The 25,921-nt window shown below is 40.7% G+C and overlaps 1 protein-coding gene across 1 annotated transcript in view; it reads right to left on the reverse strand.

Annotated features, from left to right (window-relative positions):
- zmp:0000001236 (mastermind-like protein 2) overlaps window positions 1–25,511 on the reverse strand; it is a 34,574-nt gene extending 9,063 nt beyond the window's left edge. Inside the window, exon 1 of the mRNA XM_022189076.2 lies at window positions 24,170–25,511. Within this exon, the coding sequence (XP_022044768.1) occupies window positions 24,170–24,580 (411 nt within the window). The 5' untranslated portion in view covers window positions 24,581–25,511. The remainder of the gene's footprint in view (window positions 1–24,169) is intronic.
- Window positions 25,512–25,921: the final 410 nt, after the last annotated feature.

Consider the following 25,921-nt stretch of genomic DNA (forward strand, 5'->3'; position numbering starts at 1 on the left):
ATTGTCATGTCAACAAAAGAATGGAGTTTTATCTTTCACGTGAGCCTAATGAGCCTATGAGTCAGAAAGTAACCGTTTATCTAGGGGGCAATCTCACTCACACTGTTGTATACACATAAAAACGGCTGATTATCTGACCACATTTTAATGTGCTGCCTGCGTGGAAACAAAATGGCTCTGATTGTACACCAGCTTGAGCATAGGAGAGGAGTATCAGTGTGTTGCATATTTCACTGTGGGAACAAATTTGAGTCATTTCCACCTGCTGGCAAACATTACATTAAGATGATTCATAGCCTGAGGGTTTGGAGTGAATCCTGCAGTTCACTGCATTTCTACTCTGTTCATGTCCGTATTACTTCTGCTAATGCTCCTAACAATAGTTCAGAGATACATCCACACATGTTAATCAAGGTGCAAATATCTGTGACTCACCGAGCCTCCTGTATTAAAGCTAATAAGTGCGCGTGTGTTTCAACATACTGAATGGGTGACGACAGTAATGATGGTGGCGGTTCACAGAGAGGAGGAGGGACACTGAAATGAGCTGTTCTCATCATGCTACATGTAACCCACTGTTACACTTAGCACAAACTATCATCTTTAACATCATTCAGAGCATTTTCTTAAGCATGATTGGAAAAGCAGTTTTCTAGGCAAACAGTTTACTTTAGTGCAGCAGGAAATGATTGATATGAAGGCATAAGGAAAAACAGGAAATCTGGGGTTTTGAAGTTAATCAAGAGTGACCAATTTGTTTCCATTAGATTTTTGACAATTTCTAACCACTGTGTAGTGCTGCATCTAGGGGCAGAGCCCACCTTTAAAGCTGTATCACAGACACCCCCTGCTAGCTGAAAATTCAAAGTGCCCCTCTGCTGAAAAATCTGTTATGGTCATTGTTACCTCTCTTGGATGTTTGCCCTTCACTGCTCAGAATAATGTCTGTTCTGACTTGGCTTTTTAAAATTCATCTGCTGAGAGTGGAAAGCTTCTTTTTGGTGCACTAAATTCTGAGTTTAAGACCTGTACTTGCAAGCAGGATTTGTCTTATCACAACTAATTTGGAAGCCAAGCCTGATCCAATAGGCAGGAGACCTGAGGTATGAATGTAAAAAAACAAGTTAAAAGATAGTTCAGCGTTGTGTATTACCTAACTCAACATGTTTGAGTCCTCAAATATGGAAATATTAATAGTTTTACATTGATAACTAATAAAAATGGGGAAAAACATAATACATGCACATAATGGGCCAAAAGCAAGTACATAGGCTGTTCAGGTAAGTGTAAAGTAATTCTTACACTCAAAGTACATTTTCACTCTAATAATAAAAACAGATTTGTATATTTAAACAAAACTATAAAATTCAAAACTTTATGCAACTACTACGAAAATAAGCAATGACTTGAATGCACATCCCACAAAAGTAAGCCTCAATAAAAACAGTTCTTAATATAGACTAGAGGAAGAAATCTCATCAGCTGATGCAGAGACAGTGCGGCTGTTTGATGTCAAGTTAATACACAGATTTACAGAGGCACACACAATTTTAAACTGCAAGTGCTCCAGTTAAAGTTCATCTACAGTACGAACTTCTGCCATCTTCACCGAGATCCACACTGTTAAACATTACTGGACATCTGTTTTTCTCCAAATGCGGACGAAAACAGTCCTTCTAGTGTGTGCAGCTCACGCACACTTTCTCTCATTCCACAGGGCTCCTTCTGGAGAAGACAGACAGGAGTACTCCTCATGGTTCAAGGCACTGTCTGTGAAAACACGTCATGAATAATGGAAAGGACAGTGCATGTGTTGCAAAAAGCCATTGTGAGACAGGGTTGCCTCACTCCTGCCTCTGTGCCATTTAAAAATGGACTCCGGTCAAGAGTAGATCTCAATTCAGAATTCAAAGATGAAGCCACTTAAGTCTTTTGAGATTTTCTCAAGGGCAGATCACGGTAGTGTGTATCCTCATACTATTATTTATCACTGCAAAAACCAAACTTCAATTCGAGCACCAGCATTGGGTTGTTGTTTTTTAAACATTTCCAACAAAAAAAGGACCAGTCTGTTCTGTCAACTCTCCACCACTCAGGAGTGGTGGCCTCCTAGATGGCCTGAAATCCTCATGACTGATCTCCGAGTGATCTGAAAATAGATTTTTTGATTAACATTTAATGAGCTCAGAAGCTCTGAATCACTTTGAAAGTGACTCCTGCTGCATGAGAGCCTCAAACATATGTATTATATACCGATCCTCTCAGAGACGAGTGTATACTTGATTTATTTTCTGGATTGACAAAACGCATAACATCCACTGTCAACGTCTAGGTTAGTAGTGAGCAGAACATTTATTTAAGGATACCAAGGCTGGTTTAAAAAAAAAAAAAAAAAAAAAAATCCAGAGAGTTCTCACAGTTACAAGAAAAAGAAATGGAAAGAATATGCATTTTTAAAAGATATTAACATGGATGGATAAGAAACCACACTTTGTAGCATCTATCCACCTTAGGCGCTATAACTGACCCACTTGTGGACACAGAATTTCACAGAAAACAGATTAAATAAGGGCAACATGATCGAGAAAGAGATTTCAATTAAGAACATCATCTTTTCAGTGGCGCATATTGACGCCTCTTGACTGTGGCAGTGAGGAACATGACCTTGGCCGTGTCAACAGAGGCTATCTATTCATGGGAGCTGGAAGGCTGGTGGCTGGTGTGTCAAGCTGAGCAGTGTGGTGATGCTGAGCACTGTGGATGGGGCTCCGGGTGAGCCATCACAGGGACGCAACACCAGGCCTCTTGGTACCATCTGTCAGTATGGTGGCACAGCCCTGAGAGCCATACATGCTTGAAGGGTATAGGTTTGAGAGTGTTCGAAGGTTTCATGTCTGTGTGAGTTTGAGAGTGGCTCAACAAAAGATCCAGCTCACCAGCCTTTAATCTGTTCACCAGAGCCCTAAAACATGTTGCAATCTGCTCCAGAGAGAGTTAGAGACCTCCCTCTCGGCATTTGACATGGAAAAAACAGCCCCAAAATCAAAGAATAAATATGACTATTGTGTTCCTAGGGAGACATAATATTTATGCGGTTTTGCAGGTTTTGTACTGTTGCAAGAGGGGATTTCAGCTCATTTATTGCCAGATCAGAAACAAGAGTCTTCACACTGGTGCCAGTGATCAGCTGTCATACAGAACTCATCTGCTTTCAGAAGTGTGGAGAGCTCAGTTGAAGTATGAAATGTGTACTAGCTGTTTAAAGCTGTAAACAATGATACTGTAGCCAAAAACATCATTTTAAAATGTAATTATTTAATGGCTAAAGCTAGAACTGAGTATGCACATTTACAAGACAATTTATAGCCAAATCAGGTCAGGGGGAATGGCACATTCATTTTTTTCTAAAACCCTGTTTGCTACTCAGTCATGTGTTTGTTTTTATTCAGCATATCTCAGGGAAAAGGAACATTTGCGCAATGTGTTTGGTACTACATAACTAAAATGTTCCAGGATACCCTTGATTACATGGTACCAACAGGAGAAACTTAGCTTTTGGCTTTAGGTTGCACATAAAGTAGATTTACTTTAAAGAATAGACTCTCATAGCAGTAAAAATAAAGAGAATGTAACTGGGAGGTGCACTGAGGCAACAACAAGCAATTATAGCTGAACTTCTATCTGAAAAACAACCTACAGAAGCACAGTTTAGAAGAAGAATAAGATGGTTGCCACTTGACAAATTTTGGCAGCTTACATTTTGCAGTACATTTTGGTTGCTAATCCTTTTTTAAACATAGTAAATGATTAAATCTTGATTTTTTTTCCCCCAATATTTTTCCTGAAGCGGAACAGTTGGAATGGAGCTCATCATATTTCCCCAACAAAAGAAACATATTTAATCTGTTTCTGCAGAGCATGTGCCATAAGGTTGCACAGGGATGTGAACATAGGTTCACGGTGTGCTTCCCTAATCATGCTGGTGTGTGTTGGGACAAAGCAGCACACTGCAGAGGTGGGCTACTTTTGGCTCATCAGCACTTTGCATCCCCACACTTCCTGACACAGTTGTATTAGATTGAGGCTGCCCTCCAGAGAGCAGGCAGGAGAGAAGGATGAGCAGCAGCAGCAGGAAAAAAAAAAAAAAAAAAAAGGGAGGCAGCTTTGTGGCAGCCTCTGGGAAATGGGAAGAGATGATAAGAGCTCCTTTGAAGAGAAATCATCCATTATGTTTACTGAAGGCAGATTTTTTTTAACAGTTACTGTAGCTCAGCTTCAACATTCCATGGATAAACTTGCTATTTTAATAAAAGGCAGCTTGCACACTAAAAATCCTGTTAGAGACACTTAGAATTCAAAAATGAGCTCTCCATTATCCAAATGTACAGATTAAAAGCCAGCATTCTAATCAGCCCTTGCTTTGGCATGTCCTTTGTTCAGAATCCAGACACATTTAATGTGATATCCCCAAGGCTAAAGGATGCAGGAGTTACATCTCTAAAAATATGCGTGGACCACATAGGAAAATATGTGAGCCCCATTATAAAGCAACAAACAATACTGCTATCGTTGCACTTACTGGTCACACCCATTATGATGATGTCCTGAACTAAGGGTGAACGAGGTGTTTAAAGCTGCACGGTTTGAGTTGATAAAAATAACCCTTTTTAATCATCTAAAAACAAATGACTCTTGATCTGGCCAGGTAGCTTGAAAGGCTTATTGTGCATTATATTCACCAAGTTTTTTATTCTGTCAGAATGACAGAGATTCTAAGAGCTGTGACTCTGTCAAGGCATTACCGCAGCACCAGCTAGGCCATGCCACTGCAGACGTACCACAGGTCACCAACATCGCAGTGACAAGCCGTCACATCACATCACCCATGGCCATGTGGCTCACAGAGCTCCTGACACTGCTGTCACCTCTCATCTACATGTCATTCTTAACCACAGAGACATTTATCGAGGAGGACCGAGGACTCCCCAGGCTCAGGAGCAACCCAGTGCAGCACGCAATCGCTGTAGGTTCCTGTAAAATTTCAATAATCAATGATTAAAGCAAGAAACTACACGAAGTGCAAACTGAAAAATCACTTCTAGATTTGCCACATTCACACTGTAGCCACAGCATATTTTTTTTCTTACCAAACATCATAATGGACAGGAAAGCATCCTACCATTGAACAACCATTCAGGGTTGCCTGTTAACTGCATCACAGTCAAAGCTGCTATTGTAGCTCAATGGGTTTAATTTAGTGGTAACAGGCTTAAATTCTCATTGGTCCAACACTCCAAGTGCTGGAAACACCCTCGCCACATCTTAAGTACTGCATGCCTTGCACCAAAAATGAAAGGACATGATGTATCTGCCATGATGTCATGCTTCCTTCAATTGGTATACTGCGCTGTGTCTGCTAAAGGGGAAGGAGGTAAGAGACAATTTTCATTCTGGGAAACTGCTGGAGGGTGTGGGAGGGTTAACATAAATCAGAACATTAAAGGATTCTTAACAGCCGAGGCTTAAACCTGCTATAACTGATTTTTTTTTCCCACTTGAGGGCGGTGGAAACAAGTTGTGAACAGAGCACTGACACATCATCACCTTTTAAGTTGACGAAAATGTTGTCGGCAAGGTTTCACTGCATATTTACAAATCCAGCAGGTACAGATTTTGTGTTTCTGGGCACCTGGCCTGTTTTTCACTCAACCTGTGTCTGCACTGTGGTCATTGATTCCTGGGGGAAACATGGAATTCTTAAGCTTCACTATGTTGACCATCTAGTTGCTACATGAGTCTATCTACTATTTGTTGTGTAGTGTACATTGAGTTTTTAGAGCTTTGATGCTGACAATATCTATCTACTGCTGCTGAAATGACATAAGAGCAAAAACAGAGGAAACAAAGTCAGTGAATTTGCAGCCAGGACAGCCGACAGTGAGCTGAAAATCTCTAAACGTCTGAATATCAAAGAAAAGCTGCAAACTTTCATCGATAATTCTCTTTAGATTTATTACAGTCTTTGTTTTCACATTGACATTTGATATGTTGCTATTGTATAATATTGGCTTAGGTTGACCTATCACATTACGCAAAACGTTCTGATTGCAGAGATGAAACTAATATGTGTAAATGAGCCCACGTGAAACAGCAGACAATGATTTTAGCTCCTGTGAAAGAAAATCCTTTGTTGGACAGGTCTAAAGCTCTCTCAGAATGTTTGTAGCCTTAAAAGGCCATTACCATACAACCACAAGTACCTTTTTCCCAGCAACCGTCAAACACAAGGCCTGCCTCCGGTCATGCCACAGGAAAAGGCGCATAAGCAGGGAACAAGTTCCCTTCCTGTTTTCAAAGACGATTCCTATGGCATGCAGAACCGTTTCCTGCTCGCTAGGCTCATTTCACCATCTCAAACATCTGGCTGCTCTTCAGCATGCAGCTGCAGCACGGTGAGAGCCAACAATGCCACTGCTGAGTTGAGCAACAACAGTCCTGAGCCAATACAGTCATATCTCTGGCCACCACAAAGCAAAACCCATTGTGTAGCTTCATTAGCTAATGTGAGGCATGTGAGCAGTGAGTATTATTCAGAATCTACTGTGTGTTTTAATGAGATTGTCTTCAAACTGTACCATATTTATCACTTTAATGTGCTGTTAATGTCTTATCACTTAGCTATTTGGATTACGTATTCCGTGATACTCCCTTTCAAGTGCACTGACTACAGCTACCAATCAGGAAATATAAATATTATTTGTCAATATCTGGTGTGGCTGCAGCAAAGTGCTCTTCAGCAGCATTGCTGTGGCGATTTCCTAGAGAAACAAGGATCCATTTTATATCCCGTGGGAAACCTGGGCTGAGTGGTTAATGCTGTGCTAATGCTGCTTCACTCAGCCAGGTCTTGATAAGCCTCATGCTTTTAGAGAGGGGAAAACACATTTAGTGTTTTAAACCGCTTCAATGGAGAAAGCTTTGAAAAATCCACTAGTTGAAAAAAGGTATACTTGTTGAGTTCTGCCATCTCTCTCTGCTTTCACTTAAAATCACACACACACACACACACACATTAGGACAGGCGAGCAGTCACACTAATCTGCACTCGTGCTTTGAAACAATCCTCAGCGAGTTGGGTTTGAAAAGGGACTGCTGCAACTAGAAAGTAAGAAGAAAAAATAAATGAGTGGGAAGCTTTGTTTGACTCCCACTCCTATCAGTTCTGACATTCCAAATAAGGTCTGTGTAGCCCGGCGCGGGTAGAGGCGGACACAGAAAACACTGCAGAGCTCACCGACTCCAACCAAGGAAGAAGTGTGTGCGTGCATGTGTGTGTGCGCTAGTGTAGTGTGGGGATCATGGAGCAGAAAATATGCGACCTCCACATAAATTTATCATCAGCCCGACATTTCCCAGAAGGACAAATACAAAACATCACATGATATTGATAAATCTCAGATATTATTTAGATACCATCATCTACGACATTCCAGTGAAAACCAGTTCATTTGATTCAGGATAGCCGTGGCCTAAGAACTAAAGCTATTATTTTTCACACTGCTGAAGCTAGTGAGAAGTCTTTGGAAGGGCACGCACCAAAAACATGAACCCCATGAGAATCATTTGGTGGAGCACTAAATTAGTAGCTGCACTAGACAGCTTTGCACACTGCTGGCTAAACATCAAGAAATCATAAAACATACTGTCACTTCATTTTTGTAAACACACACATGAAAAATGCAAACTGGACAAACGGGGCTAAACACTCACTAAAGTTAGCCCTGAGAGCTCAGTGCTCTGCAAGTTAAGAAAACACACAAGCAAATAGAAAATACACAAGAAAACCACTTTGCCAATTTGACACCACGTGCACTGCATATAAAAATAAATAAATAAATAAATAAAATGCTCCAGCGTGACAAAACACCACCACACACTGAAATACATTGCAGATGCTTAAAACACAGTTGGAACTGATATGGTGCAAGAAGTGCACACAGCAGTGGAAATGTTTTCAGGCGACACTAAAAAGTGCTGAACACAGGTAGGGCGCGCTTCTTGTTGCCATGGCGACTGCTGAATTTGAGAGTGAAGTCAACCCTTTGGCAGGGGTGTCGGAAACTAAGCTAAAAAGTACATTTTTTTTTGTTTGTTTAAACATTCTGATGTTCTTCCAGATATCCACTCTTATCCTGCAGAGTTTCAGTGTTGAGTCGTGCTTTCTGCATTTGCAGTGGGCAGCTGTATTCCAGAAACAAGCTTTGATTAAAAAAAAAAAAAAAAAAAGAACAAACAGCTACTTGTACTACCTTTCAAGCACTAAGCAAAGTCAGAAACCAGGCAAGAGGGGAACAATTAGTAGCTAATTTTCCCAGGAGGTAGAGGTGGAAGAAAGCTACAAGGAGAGTGAATATTGCAATTAAATTTGTTGGGTGGCCAGGAAAAAAAGACTCCAAATGAATCAAAGAAAAAGAAAGAATGAGAGCTTCTGATAACCATTTGATTTCTTTTTAACTCTTTTGTTGAAAATTTAGGTTAACATGGGTAATTTTCGCCTAAAAAGCATAATGTGCATAATGTGTATTCTCCTGCACATGTAGAATTAAAAAAAAAAAAACTCTTCAAAGGGCTGCCTAAATTGCCTTCCCACAGAGCCCTGAAGGCACAGAGCTCAACTACTGGCATAGTGGCTCTCACAGTGGCAGAGAGAGTTCAAGGTTGCAGCAGAGCCCATTTCTCTGAGCAAGTTTCTGCATGCAAGCCGCTCTTGTGTGTCTAGTGGGTCTTGTAAACCAGTGCTTTAGGTCTTTTTACATGTTGCAGCTGGTGAGAGAGAGACACAGTGTGCTCTCAGGTAATCTGGCCAAGTGGAAAAAAACAACTTTCCCATTATGTGATTACAGACATTGGTTCAGAGTTGAGGGGAACACAGTGCAATTGTTTTGATTTCAGACTGATTAGGCACATTTATGCTGATCAAGACTAACTGTGGGAAAAAAAAAAATGTCTTTGGCATCTTATCTGAAAATAATTCCTACAAGTTGAAAACAGACAAACTGTTCTTGAATGTTGAACATGACATTTTGCCAACCTCCCAACTATTGCCAAATGAAGAATGCCCTTAATACTGATAAGTGTAATCATTAAAGTACAATTCAGCAGTTATTCTTTCCTATTAGTCCAACTAAGCACAAATTAGTAAACTTTTAATCAATGTTGAAGATTCTATTAATGCATGCCTGGTATTAAACGACTGAATAATGAACCATAATTGAACCATGTGGCTATCGTTACACCATTTAATAGGAAAAAGATGCACAGAATCTGTCTATGCTCCCTCTGCAGGAACAGGCTGTAAAAGAACAATAACCTAACCAGAAAGAGGCCATTACATGGCACATAAAGTAGCAAATCCCAGTGTATCATAGCTAGCAAGAGGTTATTACTAAAAGATTGTGCATATGATATTTCCCACAAAGTTATAAAAAACAAACTGCTTCCTTTTACCGTTTGTGAAAGTGTCCTTCAATATTTACCTTTAGCGTCAGTGTGATGGAACTTGGGGTATCCCACCATACCTTATACTGCTGTCACATTAAATTGCACCCTATTAGGTCAAGGCTGTATGTGGAACTATTTGCATTTCCATCCCAGGATATAATATTCAGTCTGAGTGGAAGAGATTATCCTGCTTACTTGTGTGGATTTCACAGCTCAACTGGCAAGGCGTCCCTTCACTGACTAGACAGCTGTTTTTTTTCCCCTCGCTTTTACTACTTCGGGCAAAACAGATGAGCCTGGTGATTCAAACTCAGGCAAGGCAGCATAATAGAGGGGAAAAATTCCCTCTTACCAAAGGAATTAATTCACTGTGAATGACAATGGAGAGAAACGCTGATAAACATAAGTGTTAGTATTTTAACTTGGTGCTTTGAGAAGTTGTTCCGGTAGAACGTGCTAACAGCCGAAAAGAGCATTAGGATACAATATGCGAAAAGCGTATATTCTATAGGTCAGCAGTCCATTTAAAGACCACTCTGTCAAGTATATTTAAAAGGATAGCTTTAAATAATCTACGTGAACAAGGACAGTTTGGCAGGAGAAGACAGGCTATGCTACTGATGTAAAGCACACGAAACCAAGCTTGTCATTCTGCAACTGCAGTTCGAATCCAATCTATCAGCAAGACAGAAAAAACTGCAGTCAATACAGGATACATTCAGGCACAGTATTGAGTTCTAGGTCACCTATGTTTCGACTCCAATGTCATGTCTCCGAATGTAATTCACACATCACTGTAGTTATGAGCGTAAAACGCAGGAAAAATAAACCCGAAGTGCAAAAAATGTGCGCTGGCTCACATTTACAGGAATATAACATGGGTGAAACATAATCAAAACATTATGTCTGGTATGTCTGAACAGCTGGATTGATAAAAATAGGAGAGTATGTTTTTTTCCATAAGACCCATGAGACAGATATAATGCAGCTGAAATGCTCTGTGTACTGACGGCCTAACACTCATTGCCTCTAGGTGGTGCAAGTATTAAAACTGCTACAACATTCCTTGCCTGCAGGGATCAACATCAACATGCTTGCATCTTCAGCCATCCTCTACTTTTGTACAATCCCAAACAGTTCACAGTCGTAGGGATGCTGCAGCTTGCAAAATGTGAGGGAGTTCATGAGGGCCAGATTATGGTCACACAGAACAAGATGTGGCGTCCGATCGCCTGGGAAATCAAGTTTATTTGTAGTCATTTTGAACAGCCACAGTAAAAAGCATAATGAAAAACTGGTCGTGTCATATCATCCGCACCCCAAACAGGGATAAGACCTCACATTTCATTCCATCGGCCGCAAATTCAATCTGCTACATGAAAATGACCCACAAAGTACAGTGGTAAAGAACCTGAATTTAAGCCAGAAGATGAAGAAGGAGTCCTGTAACAGATGGCATGCTTCCTCCAGAGCGCTGATCTCAAAATCATGTAGGCAGTCTGGGTTTACATGAGGAGACCAGAGACACTCAGGGAGTCTAAATCCACAGAGGAACTGTGGCAAGTTCTCCAGGTAACTTGAAAAAGTGCCTGTAAATGTACTTATATGCAGTAAACTAATAAAAAACACTATTCTATTTGAGAGGAGCCTCACATTTAGTGTTGCAAGTATTTTTCATTGTTCCAGGACGCTGTCAACAGAAAACATCCTACAACGGACGACAGAAACAATTTCTGTCCTTCAAGGAGACGCTCTTGGCTACTGAAGCAAACTGTCAAGTAAAGTGGATGAGGACATAAAGTTGGGAAAGAGTGGTTAATTCAGAGCCAGAGAATTTATTACATTTGACCATGCGTGTGTACAGCTTAACCACAGAACCCTGCTGTTAGATTATGGCATAAAAAGGCTGGCTTTGTTGCCGGATGTGGGAAAAACATCCAATAGACTCTAAAAAAAGCACAGGAAGGAAACTGGGGGTGGGGTGGCAGTGAGTAGCAATGGGGGTGTGGTGGTGGAGAGTGGGAGTGAGAAAGGAATGTTCTCTTCACTCTCTCTTTCTCCTTCTTGTTATCATGCATACGCACACATAATAACCCCACTTTCTCACTAACAGCTATGAAAAGAATGCAGCATCACAGTTTTTTTCTCTGTAAGCAGAAGGACAAGAGAATGAGCCTTTACTTGCTTAATGATCATTTGCCATCTTAATTTAAAACAACAAGTCAGCCCAAGTAAATTTGGAGGTGGGGGGCCCTTTAACAGGACCTATTCACTCTCTAGATGTGTGCGATTGTGGTCTTTGGCATCTCATTGATTAAAATTCTCACATGCTGCACATGGTAGTCTTTCCACTGACTGACAGCAGGAAACTGATGTAGAAGAGTTGAAAATGATCATTGGGAGAAACACTTGACCTAACACATTACTTCCTCAGATACGACACAAGTTTTAAGAATCCATTTCATAAGGATAGGTTTAATCAGAATTTGATCCACTGGTTGTAAAGGCCAACCTGCAGATGACTCATAAACAGGTCTGGACTCAACTTTGCTACCATACTTTCACATGTTTTATAAAGATGCTGGTTCTTTTCTTGGATTTCCTCCACAATCCAGTTTGAAAGCTGCTCCCCTGTATACCTCCTTTAATTGCTGTAAGACTCATTCTTCTCTTCTGGAGACAACAATCACCACCTGGCTTTACCAGATGGATTAAACATACTTTGTGCTTATTTAAGAGTGGAGAAAATGAGATAAAAACCTTGAGTACGGTACAAAAACCTCCAAGGGACTCCTTACTAAGAATCGCCTCCCTGAACCGCACTTCTGATGGATACCTTTTAGCGTTTCTTTAAACTGAAAATACACTTAATGGCCACAAAACACCCATAAACCGCATACAATTCCCAAATACTACATCGAAAATTACAGCAGTAAATAAAATCTTTCCAGCAAAGTCCGAACAATTGAACAACTTATTGCAAAAGTGTATTTTAAGAATTGTATTTATATCATAGATGTTTATAAGTAAGTGGATCATATTTACACTTCTGGGTCAGCCTCCTACAGCTGCCACGTTGAGAATTTTAAACAAATGAAGACAACGGTCACAGATATAGTTACACATCTTATACCATTTGGGTGACATTAAGCAAAGACTTAACTAAAATTTGGTAGAGAGAAGTTTATGTCTTCCCATCCATCATCCAAGCAGGACTCTTTTACTGTCAGCAGGTCAATTTTACTGTGAGTTTGGAGTTTCATGTAGTCCGTGAATGGTATAAAAAATAAAAATAAAAAAAAACTCACTTGTCATGCAAACAGCAGATGCAACATAAAACATCTTAATTCAACTTTAGAATCAGCCATCTATGAAATTAAACCAGACAATCCTGCTTTATCGAATTTCTGCGATACCACTACCAATGAAAAAAAACATCCAAGTTACAGCATGTGAATACTGATTGGAATTAGAGGAACGGCTGTCCAACACTTTGATATCAAGTTTTTTCTTATAATTAATTCAGCTTTAAACTAAAAGGACAAAGAGTCACACTTTTAACTTCAGTACTGGCATATAAGAGTTAAAATCATTAAAAAAATCAAAATTGAATTATCCACTTAATAAGCAGATACAGTTGGGCTCATAAGTTTACATACCCTGGCAACATTTGTGAAATTGTCCTTTTTTTTAAATTTAGAAAATATGTTTGATCATGGAAAAACTTCACTTTAATTTAGAGTTTGTGCTATTTGCTCTGATCATTCATGTTTTCAATAAAGAATGGTACATATTTTACAAATTCTGCCGGGGTGTGTTAAACTTATGAGCACAACTGTACAAGCTGAAATTAGTCCTAAAAAGCAGTCGGGAAGTGCAGCACCTCTGTCACGGCAGGTCTGTTTCCTGTTAAAAACCAGAGTGTAGATGATTCAACGGGGCAGATGGAGACCAGAGATCCTCCCCTGGTTTCACCTCTCATGTATGCTGTAGATGCAACAGCAATGTCTGTGTGCCTCCAGGCAAGGTGGAGAGAGAGAGAGCAGGCGCCAAAGCATAGCTCAGCACCGTGACACCTCACCACAGCAGAGCACTAACACAAACATTCCAGCTGCCACTTCTCAGCTTTATTGGCAGAGTGGAGGCAAGAAACAAGACCATCTATGTTCCTCCTCCAGACCTGTATCTGATGCTGCAGACGGGCTGGTCGAGCGGTCTGAGTTAGTATTTGACAGTTTTGTTCCTTTAAAATCTGACCATGCTCCCTGAGATTTGCTAAAATGGTGTGAACGTCTCCGACCAAGACAAATCTAGGTAATTACAACACTATTTCACAAATCCGCTGCATTAACACTGTGCTCACTGGGAATGCAGCTCATGTTTTGACCTGCCCAGTTTCACTGTAGCCTTGAAATGACCAGACAATGAGCCATCAGTTTAGCCAGATTTATTTGGAGGCTAAATGAAAAGTGAACACACCTGTTATATTGTTAATAATCCCTTATTGGAAAGGAAAACTGTGCACACAACGGAGGTTAGTACAGTAGGTCAAATATGTGATGGATGTTTACAACAAACAGTTCAGGCCTTTGTTTTCCCCTCCAAATAAGTTTGGCTAACCTGGGATCTACTTTCAATTGTCCACTGTTGTGGTCTTCATTTTTCTTGCCCAGTCTGACTTCTTTTTAGTGATGTTGTCACATTCCGAGATAAATCAATCATCAAAGCCAGAAAGAAATGCTCAAAACTATGAAAAAAAGATCTGAGCTATATTAAACCAGAACTATTCTTTAAAGTCCCCACTGAAACCCAAACTAATTATATTGTTTAAACCAGCTGGCAGCTCCATAACACTGGGTGAAGTAGCAGTGCCAATGACAAAACTGAGATAAAATTCTGCCACACTGCACCGGAATGATTGATGATAACTAGCCAGTTATCTAAATTTGAAGAAAATGACAATTAAACTGTTTATGTGCTATATTCAGGCCTTAATCTCTTTAAAGATGACACTAAAAAGCATGTAAATAGTGTGTTGTATTTGAAAGACTAATATTGGTTCAGTATGTTGGCTTAATTCTAATTCAGACATCACTGCTACAGACAGGACAGCTTTTTACCAGTCACGTATTGTTGTCAATGCTGAGACAGAGAAAAGGACATTCATATTAAACACTTTCTCTTTAAAAGAAAAGGATAAGGAGATGTCAAGGACTAGACGCAAAAACTATTTTAATGTATACTTTCTTGCATGTACTGAATTTGCAATTAGTTCCTGACATTCAGCTCTAAAACACTACCAGCAACATGATTTCAGGCATACAAACATTGTTTATGTCAGCTAGGTTTGTGACTTTCACCTTTCATATATTTCTTGTTTATAATATTCCCCCAAGGACAACTGTAGCAAAGAACAGAACATTACCACCATGCAAATGGAGTTGAACTATGACTTAGACCCCAGAGCACAGGAGAGCGAGGGAGAGAAAAGAAGAAGTGAATGCTTGTGCCTCTTTTCAGCACTCTGCAACTCTGGAGCCTGGGAACTTCAGCAGCTTGGCTGGGCTCTGAGAAATATCCTGAGCTGTAATGTAAACATGCCTGAACTCTGATCTAGCATGGCCCGCCCCTACCCCCTCCCAGTTTAACCCAGCGTTCTGTGCAAGAGGTTTGCCAGTGACATCAGGAGCCCACTTTCTCATTTCCTGAGGAGGGTAATGACCCTGGGGAGGATAGGCTGTTTGAAGTCTTGCTGCAAATATAGCCATTTTGCTCTGAATCTAATTGTTCCTGAGCAAAAAAGTGAGATAGCTGCTTTCGTTTGAGCTTCAAATGGTTTTGTCTGAGGAGTAGATAATGTCGTAGATCTATAAAGCTTTGTGAGGCTGAGGTAAAGAACTCCAGCACCGTGAAGACAAACATATTGTGTTAAAAGGGTAACACAAATGGACACCCACACCCTGTGCACCGTTGGCAACTGTGATAATCAGATCTGTTTACAACAGGAGCTAGAATAAGTCCAGGAAACCATGACATATCAGGTGGCTGATTGTCAGATAGGTGTGAGAACAGTTATAGATAAGCTGCTGTGTATCCAAACACACAACTGTCAGCTCTCAAACAAAACCCTCACAGCTGTCAAATTGGAGCACAGTATAATTTCTACATTGTTAAAACTGGCTTAAACCAGCGTGTCTGTTTTCTGGGCCGTGTCCTGTTGTAAACAAGTGCTGCTTGCGTTTCATTTTGCATGCAATTTGTTCCCTCAAATCACCTTCCATGCGTTGCACATGAAATACACCTGAACACGCTTGTTCCCACAGGGTTCCAGTTTCAGCACTGGGTAGCAAAGCACTCGTGGAAAGACACTCCAAGGCATTACCCCGCCTCACCACCACCTCACTCCCGCCCCTCTTTTTCTTCACACACAATCCTGCCCTCTCCTCAATTAAGTCAAGCAGGAAAAACCTGACAAACCTCAAAGAGCTTTCTCAGCAGAAGAAATCGCATCAGGCATGAACGGATACTTCTACAAGGCCCCTTCTGAATGCATAGATGGACATGAACACAGCTCTTCATACCTATTCTATGTCTGAAATCCAGATGATTAAAAGTCACGAAACATTTGTTTTCTCTGTTAAATTATTTAGTGGAGAGCTAATATATTAGCCCTCCTAAAATTCCCCATTGATTTCAATGGCACAAATGAGTTTTTTTTTTTGTATCTGAAGGTCCACATAATGTTGGAAATTCAAACAAAGTGCTGGCAACAACTGGGAGCATGCTGAAAGCACAAATCAACAACAAAGGGATACAGTGGGGACTCTCTAATCCAAACCCCTCGGGAATGGAGGTATTTCAACTCAGTGAAATGTTCACTTGTATGGAAACACTGAGTGCCGGGGTAATTCATATTCACAACATGAAACAAGTATTCACACATTCACAAGAGTCTGTGGCACAGTCAAACTTGCAGTCGGAGCATCAACAAGAAAAATTTGACAACCGCGCAATCGTTTTTGGAACACATTGTCAAACTGCAGTTTGTGTGAATTTATTAGGTTTTAGACAAATATGCAGCAACCACAAACTCTAAGATATCAGAAAATGCTTAAAAATACTTTGTTTCCAACAGATCTCATCTTCAAATTGATTCAAACTATTGCTTCAACCGTCCCCAAATTGCGATTCAATTGAACCTGACAATGTAAAACTAACATTGGTATTTTTGCTTCATAAAGGTTGCAGCGGATCATTTTTCTATTTACGAACGCAATGAGTGAAAGCAACTCAGTCTCATCTTAGCTGTTTTTAATCATGTGAGAGCAAGCTTGATATTCATGTATACACAGAGTATAAATTAGCAGATTTCACGCAAAGACAAACGGCAACCTGTGCCACCAGGGAGGAGATTCTGCAAGGTTGATGCTGATCATGTATATTTTCTACATGGCGTCTGAAGGTAACACCGCTGCTTTGAAAGCTCCGCCAGATGCCGGGAACTGGAGCCAAGGGCAGCAAGCAGAGGCCCTCTGAGGAAAGGCTTTTAACCCGGAGATGGGCTGGTTCAAGTACAACCAAAGGCTAAATTTACCCTAAAGGTCACGCTGTTGTAAACCTCACAGGGCAGCAGAGTAGACCGGGCCCACCTGGACTGTTAGAGGAGCATGTTCTTCTGAGCATGTAGCCACTTACATTGTATCATCCCTTGAAGACTGCGGATGAGATGGGTTTACTACACGATTTTGGCAGCACTCTTCAGAGACGGATACCAGCCTTCCCATAGGCTGCTGAATAAAACATGAGGCGTGTGCGGCAGGGTGTGTTGTGTGTGTTTGAGACGGTGGGAGGGTGGCTGAGTGGAAGTGTGTGGGAGTGGGGGAGTGGGGTTCTTAAGACACTGCTGCTGGAGATACTGTATAACAGATGATCCATAAATGCCTCTGATTTGACACACATCCTCACTGCCCTGCCGGGTGGAAACTTCAGATTTTCTTGATTCATATGCATTTGTTTTTCTTATTTTTGTGATTTTTGTTTTCCTTTTTGATAGAATGGAACCTCTAACAAAACCTAAATTAGTCCAGAAAAGAAGAAAAGTGTACTCATTCCAGGAAGAGAAGGCAATGCAAATCTTGCCAGGTACAGAGATGTCCCAGATTCGCAGAGCACTATTTCCAACACTGCTGCTGCTGCGTGACACCTGATATGCTGAGCCTGGTCTTTAAAAAGACAAAAAAAACAACAACAAGTAATTGTACTGGATTTTTCTCTCTTTTATGATACGGATACAATAATAAATGAAAAACCTGACATTGGATTAATAAGCATTTTACATCAGCGGAAATTATTTTCATATTTAATTATTGTTCAAGTAATAGTTTACAATAATTATATAAAACTCTTAATTCTGAGGTAAAATGGCAAAAGTCTTTCTACCTCTCAGTGCTTGGATTTGAAATTAACTATTTTTATTGCCATTGTAAAAACAGAAAAATGCAAATAATTACCACTGAGAGATAACAGTTCTCACAGAAGGGATAAGGATCCTTTACATAGATCAAACAGGGTAGTTGTTTGGGAAATAATATAGTCGCACAACCCATAAAAGGTTCATCTCTAATCCCACCTTTACTCTGCTCTGCTGACCAATACACAAATCACTTGCATACATTTTTACCCTTTTCACTAATTATGGCTTGCACTAAACGACTTAAGACCTTGTAGCAGACATAACTTAAACATGTGAATGCCTTTCACTGCATTTGTTACGCTGGTGCCTCACAGATCTTTTCTGGGAAAATCCACTGGTACACAGGAAGTGATACATGTTTTCTGGTATTAACAAGATTGTTTGGAGCTGGATAAACAGCAACAGCTACCATGGTTGGAAAGACAAGAAAAAGAGCTTTACAGAAACACTCAAACCAAAAGCATATTTCACAATGTGATCCCCTGGAGGCAATGACAAACAGCACTACTACACATGTTTAGCACTAAAGTTGGCTCTTAAAAATCAAAAAGAAGATCTCTTGGACAACCACTTAAAATTTCATTTGACATACCCAGACATCATTATACTACAACAAATAGGTTGCTGAATATCCTGACTTCTGACATCATGCCACTGGATGATATTAAAAGCTTAAGACTGAAAACAGTTTATGAAATTTTCAGCAAATGTTGTCATAAAGGACTGACAAACAAAGCTCCCTTGAGAAATGTCAGTCATCAGTGAACTCTATTTGTGCCACTTAAAAATCTGGTGTCTGGATTGGTTACCAAAAGAGAAACTTGTTGAGGCTTGCAACCCGCTCTCCCTAGAGGACATAGCAATCATGATCGCAAAATTTATGTGTAGTTAAGTTGTTTAGAACACATGTACACCGATGTTATCATAAAAGTATGTTTACTGGGAAACAGGGAAACTCATTTTATGCGCGATTTAGCTAGAAGATGATGCAGTACCTTATAATTAAGACAAAATTAACAGTGTCCAAACAAATGTGATACTGAAGTCATTTCCTGGAAACTGAGAAGCCGCAACATTAGCCTTGTAAGATATTAACATACCACATCCCGGATCCTTGAAGACAAGCTGTGCCTTCGTACATCTACTTGGTGCTAAAAATTTATGAACTGCCCCCGGATACGACTGTGGAATGTCCAGAACATAACGTTACATGGCCCCAACTTTTATTACATAACTCAGTAAATCTGGCTGATGTGAATCTGTAAAAGGCTGCTGTCAAGTTTCTCTGAACAAATGTAATGATGATCCCTTCTTTTTATCTGGTGTCAATCAGAAGACGCAACGCAGTGAACGGATGGAGAAGTCGTATTTATTGAAGCATTTGACTGCCTGAGATTAATCTGAGCTCATAAAACTCTGATATTCTATAGCAGACTCCATTCTCATGCAAGTGGCTATAGCTATGGTCAATGAAATCTATGGTGGATTGTGAATAATGCATGCAATTCAGCTCAAACTGTTCAATTACCAAAGACGTTGAACCAGTTACAGAGCAACCATGCAAAGTATCAACACCATTTTCCCTAAACTATTTTTCACCCAAATTATAATAATGAGATGATCAAATCAAAACAAAATGCTAATCCAAAATGCATTACATTGTAAATGTATGTGCTTTGTTGCAAAAACTAATACTTTAAATTTTAGGACATCTTAAATATATTAAAAAATGCACAACACACAAGTAGAATTGAACCACATCTTGGAATGAGCACTAATCCCAAATAGGAGGAGGAGATTAACAGATGGCTTTACTACAGTATAGGGAGGCCTATCTTAATGTCTTTTAATCAGAGCACTATGAGATGCTCAACTCATCTCACAGCTACAGTCTACACAATGAGACAAGCTTAATCACATCAGGCTTACAGTCAGTGTAGTCGAGCTGTCAATAAACAGCACCCACAGCAATTCTATTCCTCTCTACAGGAGACTTAAACTAATTCAGCATTCAGGCCAACTGACAGGCAGCTACTCCTAAAAGAAAAACTTCAGCCTATCCATGACAACATGGGAGTGATTTGTGGGATGAACATGGATCCTTTCTGCAATCCACAGGGCTGGGTAGAGCTGTGGGCTTCACTGTGGGTGGCCCCCATGGACCTGGGCTAATTGTTTCACATCACAGCAGAGCCAGGCTGAGATCAGACCACCGGCAGCTCTGATTCAGGCTGTTCAACAGTCAAACCGTGTATGCCAGGAAACACTTACAGTGCACTCCCCACCCCGCCCCACTCATGCACAGAGGCTTCATCCATCATATGTGACCACACGAGAGTGAAAGGGGTTTCATTTTCTCCATGCAATTTGAGTGAGCCGTCAATCCACTGGTCAGCTGGAAGTTGTAGTTCATTCGGTGATAATGAATTAAGAGGTCAGCGTTCACAACCCTGTCTCGCACAAATTATGTTCCCACTAACTTCATTCTCAATTGTGCTTTGAGGGAAGCATTTTCTACACGGTAGGAAACGTTGCCACTGTCAAGTGCCACAAAGTCTGTGTTATAAGGATGGAAGGTGGCGGTGTCATAAGTTTAGCACAGTGCTTTCACCCAAGATGCTGTGCCAACTACATTTTACCAGCTTAATTAGATGTAGGCACTCAAGCTACTTCCCTAGGTTTAGAAAAATATCAAGGTTTAGAACTAAATACACCTTTTTCCTCCATTTCTTGGGTTATCAGGGTGTTCTGACCCCATCAAAGATATGATTGGTTGGCTAAAAGGGAGCGGTGGTTGGAAGGCAATACAATAAATGGCAAAGGTATGCGGATTAGAAACATTTTTGTGATGCGTAACAAATAAAATGAAATCAAGGGGAAAACACATGAAAATTGCTAAGTCATGTCATGTGGGCTTAACAAAATGTATGTTGGATAGTAAAACAAACTTAATTGTGGCCAGTTTTGTAGTAATTGACTTCTATAGGATGCAAGAAAGCATTCAGTTACACAACTGTCCATTGTACAAAGGCAAAACTACTGCAAAGCCTAAAAAAAGCAGACACAATTTCAACTTTTTCCTTATGCTTTCTTATCCTCCTAATCACCCTGTAACCCCTCAAATTAATCTTGCACCTTCTTGTGGGGGTCATTTACTTCCAATTAACCCTTTGTCCGAGGTCGTGTATTTGTGCCACAAGCCTAAACAAATTATTGGCATGAAGTCTTTGTTTGCATGGCTCAAGGTTGGGAGCAACAGAAAAGCACCAGGAGAGACTTAGAGGAGGACATGAAGACAAGTTTGCACAGTGAAGTTCAATGTGGCAGCATGGCAGTTAAGTGGTTTGTGCTTTACGCTACTAGATGACCAGGACACCTCATGCTCCGTCTTTTAAAAAGAACTGCTGCTGTGTGTTGGACATACAGTCTCACAAGTGGGTAAAGATAACAGGAAAACACATCAGCATGCGAGCACTTAGTGCACACACTGCTTCAGGACTATAGTTCCCAGATCTGTCACTAGCACAAGACAGGGTAATGACAAAATCCTCCCAGTGCACATAGGACTGTTAATCACCAGGCATCCCTCTCCTACTGCTTTTTCAAGGCCTGTTTGACTTAAAGTAAACATGTGCAGGAAATGTATTCAGTGGCTCTAAACATTTATATGGGGGCCTTGTGGTTCAAACAATTTCATGGCCAGCAAATCTTTCAAGAAGGTGCTTAGTGAGCCATTTGTTAAACACATGATAATAGGCCATGACAATGCATGGCATGCTAGCATGCGACAAGGCTGCATCATTGTTTGTTAAGCCTTTAGTTTCTGTACTCACTATCTGTATCGTTGACAGGCAATGCAAGATGATTGCTGGATCCTGATCTGATGAAACCAAATGTCTGTATATTGTAATACGGGGCTAACGTTTTGTAAGCTCTACTGTGTGACCTATTTCTGAGCTGAACGCATTTACTGATACAGGTATGAAGGGAAACAATGAAAAAAAACAACTGGATGTGAATAAATAATCTAGAATATGAATATCCCAAAGCTTTCAGTGAGTTCATGCAAGCATTATGGAAAATCATTTTCTCAGTCGATAAATAAGCTCTTATCTCTTCTTCCCAATTTCTCCAATTTCATCTAAAAGAATATCCTTTGTTAATCTGGTCTCAAAGAGCACCGTTGTTAAGTGCTGCTCACTCTGCGCTCCCAGCCAGTCATAATCCATTGTGTTGTTTGCCCCTCACTTGGTATACATTTCCACTGCAAATTCCAATGTGAACAGTCAATAACACGCACAGATGTGGCCATTGTAGATGCTTTACTTTGTAATTCAGAAGAATGTAGCATGTTGAACTACTGCACCCTGGGAAATATTTGGAATACATGTACTTTTTATAGCCAGAGTATTAAAAAAAATACATATTTTAAGTATTTGGCTGCAAGAGTTATTCTACACTTTACTCATTTTGAATTAATTCAAGAATACATTGTGGAACAGCAGAGTCAATGCTGGATAGATGCAGTATACATGTATTAAGGGAGATTTCTGCAATGACTGCTGTTCTGCTTCACCCAATCATCATGAGCTGTGAAAAACATTAACCTCAGGGTTGTTAGAAACATGTACGCCAGGACTTCATTTCCTCCACACCATCTTGCTGCACTCATCAGTTTTATATAGAACACGCTACTCCAGAGTCAACATCAGTAAAAATGAAACAGGACATGATAATGATGTTCCCTGACCTCTTTCAGACAGGCAGTATAATCCATGATGTTGTGTCTTGCCTCACATCATGTTCCATGACTGTACCGTACCCAACGGCATTAAAAGTAAATACATGGAGAGCAAAAGGACACACTGTATTTTATATTGGCATTGGAAATCAAATCAAGGAGAAACTACTTTTCTCATATGTAAATAGCTTATTCAAGGCATAATTAATACAACTATGCCACATAGCAGAAGCCATCCCAAGCTCAATTCCAGTGAAGACAATAAATGGAATAAAAGAACAATCATTACGGCCCTTTTATGGCTGCACTGGTAAAAAAAAAAAAAAAAAAAAAAAAAAAAAAAAAAAAAAAAATCAGTGTTTATTTTTCCATCCCGCATTTCAAGCACATCTAGAAAAAAACATCTGCAAACTTTCACCCTTCTGACATTATATTGAAATGCTGCTTGGGAAATAATTCATAGGCTAGATGCTGAACTCCCTCATGCCCAATGAAAGAAAATAACAAAATAAATCTCACATCTCACTTGCTGCTCCCTTAACAGATGCCATACAGGAAGTCAGTCCTATCAGCACTACCAGGCACACACAAAGCTCAGCTAAGCTTCCCCTATCCTGCCCACTTACTCTACGTTCTGTGCAAGGCTCTGCTCTTATGGGAAAACATGCAAACGACATAGTCCTTTATTCTCAATATCCTTTCCTTTTAAGGTTCTCAAAATTTACAAAATGAGCCTTGAAATTATTCGCACATGGTCATGTAGCTCTTTACCCAACACAGGTTCACTCAAACAAAGAAACTCTCTTGTTTAGAAACACTTTGAGAAACCCTGTTCAATGACAGGTAGCATCCTCTTGAGAGTCTGACAAGTCGTGCAACACAAAGGAAACTGTCTTTACTGAGATAACGGTGCGTATTAAATGGGTTAAACAAGCCACAGAAAGCATCTGCATCCCTCTGTTTGGATCAGCTGCACGGTAGAGATGTCGACATGGTTTGCAGTAAATACAAAACATCCCCATGACCCAATGACACCAAAATCATTTCCTGAGCAAGGATTGCAAACAAGCATTCCCGTGTCACGCCATTTAACTTCAAGGGCCCATGTAATCTGCAATATCAGGAACCTTGAGTGTTTTATTCATACTTTGTGTATACTTGGCTGACAAAAAATGTCAAGAGTCACAGCAGAATAGTTCTAGAGGTATTTGTGTAGAAACATCAATGCTCTCACTAGCATTTTCACATATTTGTGCACAAAAAAAAAAAATGCTTGCAAACTCTCCTGGCCGGAGTTTTGTGGAACTATGTGGGCATAACTAAGTTTTATCACAACTAACAGCAAATACATTACTATCCTCATCACCAGTGGCACAAGCTTCATTATCACAGCCATCATCATCATCGGTTTTAATTATAATCATGATTATCAATAATTATGACCAAAAACTCACCGCTATACGTGTGGAAATCTTCTGCTCGCCCTCCGCTCCCTTCTGCTCCCCGTTGGCCCTGCTGTACTCAGGGGGTTGATGGTTCGATCCCCGGCTGCCCTTTGCCTTGCGGTTCCCAGGCCCTTGGTGCACTATGTTGAGCAGGTGAAGCGTGCTCTCGTGCTCCCGGTCGGAGCTCTCGGCCTGACCCCTCTGGTAGCGGTTCTCGCAGGTGGAGTGGTGCCTCCTGCACAGCTCGATGCGGGCGCGCAGCCGCTCCACGATGGCGTTGTGCAGCTGTGGAACCGCGGAGCCTCTGGAGGTGGCCACCACCGGCCCGTTGCCCACCCCACCGGGCATAGCTCCCAAACCGACGCCCAACATGGGTACGAAAGTCCCCGCAGCAGACTGAGCCGGGGTCGCCTCTCCCATGCCCGCGGGTCCCCGATAACTTTATAGAGACTGAGGTCCACTGAGATTATAATGGACCACAGGCATGGAAGAAAAGCAGCCGTGTGGACTCAGCTATGATCCCATGTGGAATAAGAAGAAAAAATACTGCTAAATCACTTGAGAGAATGTGCTTTAAGTTAAAATGTTGCACAATTATCTTGCCAGGCTGATGGGGGAATGATAGAAAAAAAGATTTAGGTAGGATAAGGTCGATATAAACTCATTATGTTCCACATGGGCATTAAAAAGTCCCGAAGTTACAAAATTGCATTAGGGATTCCTCGAGGGTGTTAAGTATGTCAGCTTATAATTAAAAGTGAAATGATTTACAAACACATAAAGGGCTCATGGATTCACAGCTGGAGCGGATCTGTTAAGGAGCCGACCTCTGCGCAAAGATAAATAGGCGATATTCAATATGAACCCCTCGGATGATTCAAAACCACAGCACGCACAACTTCAGTTTCACCGATGGCTCTCCCTGCTACATTTTCAGCTCACAGATCTCTCATGTCCCACACTTATTAAAAACACTCAGAGTATGAGGGACACGAGCAACTAGAAATGCGAAGCGGTCGCCAGAATAGGAGAATCTACAAACGCACAAAATCCACTAAACTTCAAGACTCACGGCATTTTTCTCTCTCTTCTTTTTTGGTGGTTGTTCGGAAATTAGTCCTTTCTCCGATCTGTCTTCTCCCTTCATCCGGATAAGAAGAAGGATCTGGTTTGGAAATAAGTCCAAAAAAGCAGGCGGCCGAGACGCAGGAAGCCGTTGCAGAAAGCGATTGAGATCCGTCTCAAATAGTCCATTGACAATCGTTTGTCCGTGTGGTACACCGAGGCAATAGAGGAGCTGCTATACACAGACCCTCATTGTATGAACATTCCTCTTTTGACATGATGCACTCAGATGGATGCAGCGGAGTCCAAACGCACACTCTAGTGGAGTGAAGGAGGAACTGTCCTGCTAAAGCTAGGACCTCATCAGTGTTTGTTAAATAGAACTTGCAGACAAAAGTGAGTGATGAGGCAGATATCGTTCAGAGATTATGTTTGAGATCCCTTAAAAAAATCACGTTTGGGGAGATTTTGCTCACTTGAGACGACGCTTTAAAGGTTTAATGTACTTTAAGCTCTAAGGCGAAACTGGTTTGCATGTGGTGTGTGTGTTTCCATGCTGAATTTTAATAACATTTCGTCCACTAGGTGTCAAATTAGATGCAATCTCATAAGAGAAATGGGAAAAAGTGGACTAAGAAAGCTGCTGGTTGTAGTTAAGCATACAGATCTCACAACTAAAGCTCGCATACACTAAGA

The sequence above is a fragment of the Acanthochromis polyacanthus genome, chromosome 13, assembly GCF_021347895.1.
Source record: "Acanthochromis polyacanthus isolate Apoly-LR-REF ecotype Palm Island chromosome 13, KAUST_Apoly_ChrSc, whole genome shotgun sequence".
NCBI classification, from domain to species: Eukaryota; Metazoa; Chordata; class Actinopteri; family Pomacentridae; genus Acanthochromis; species Acanthochromis polyacanthus.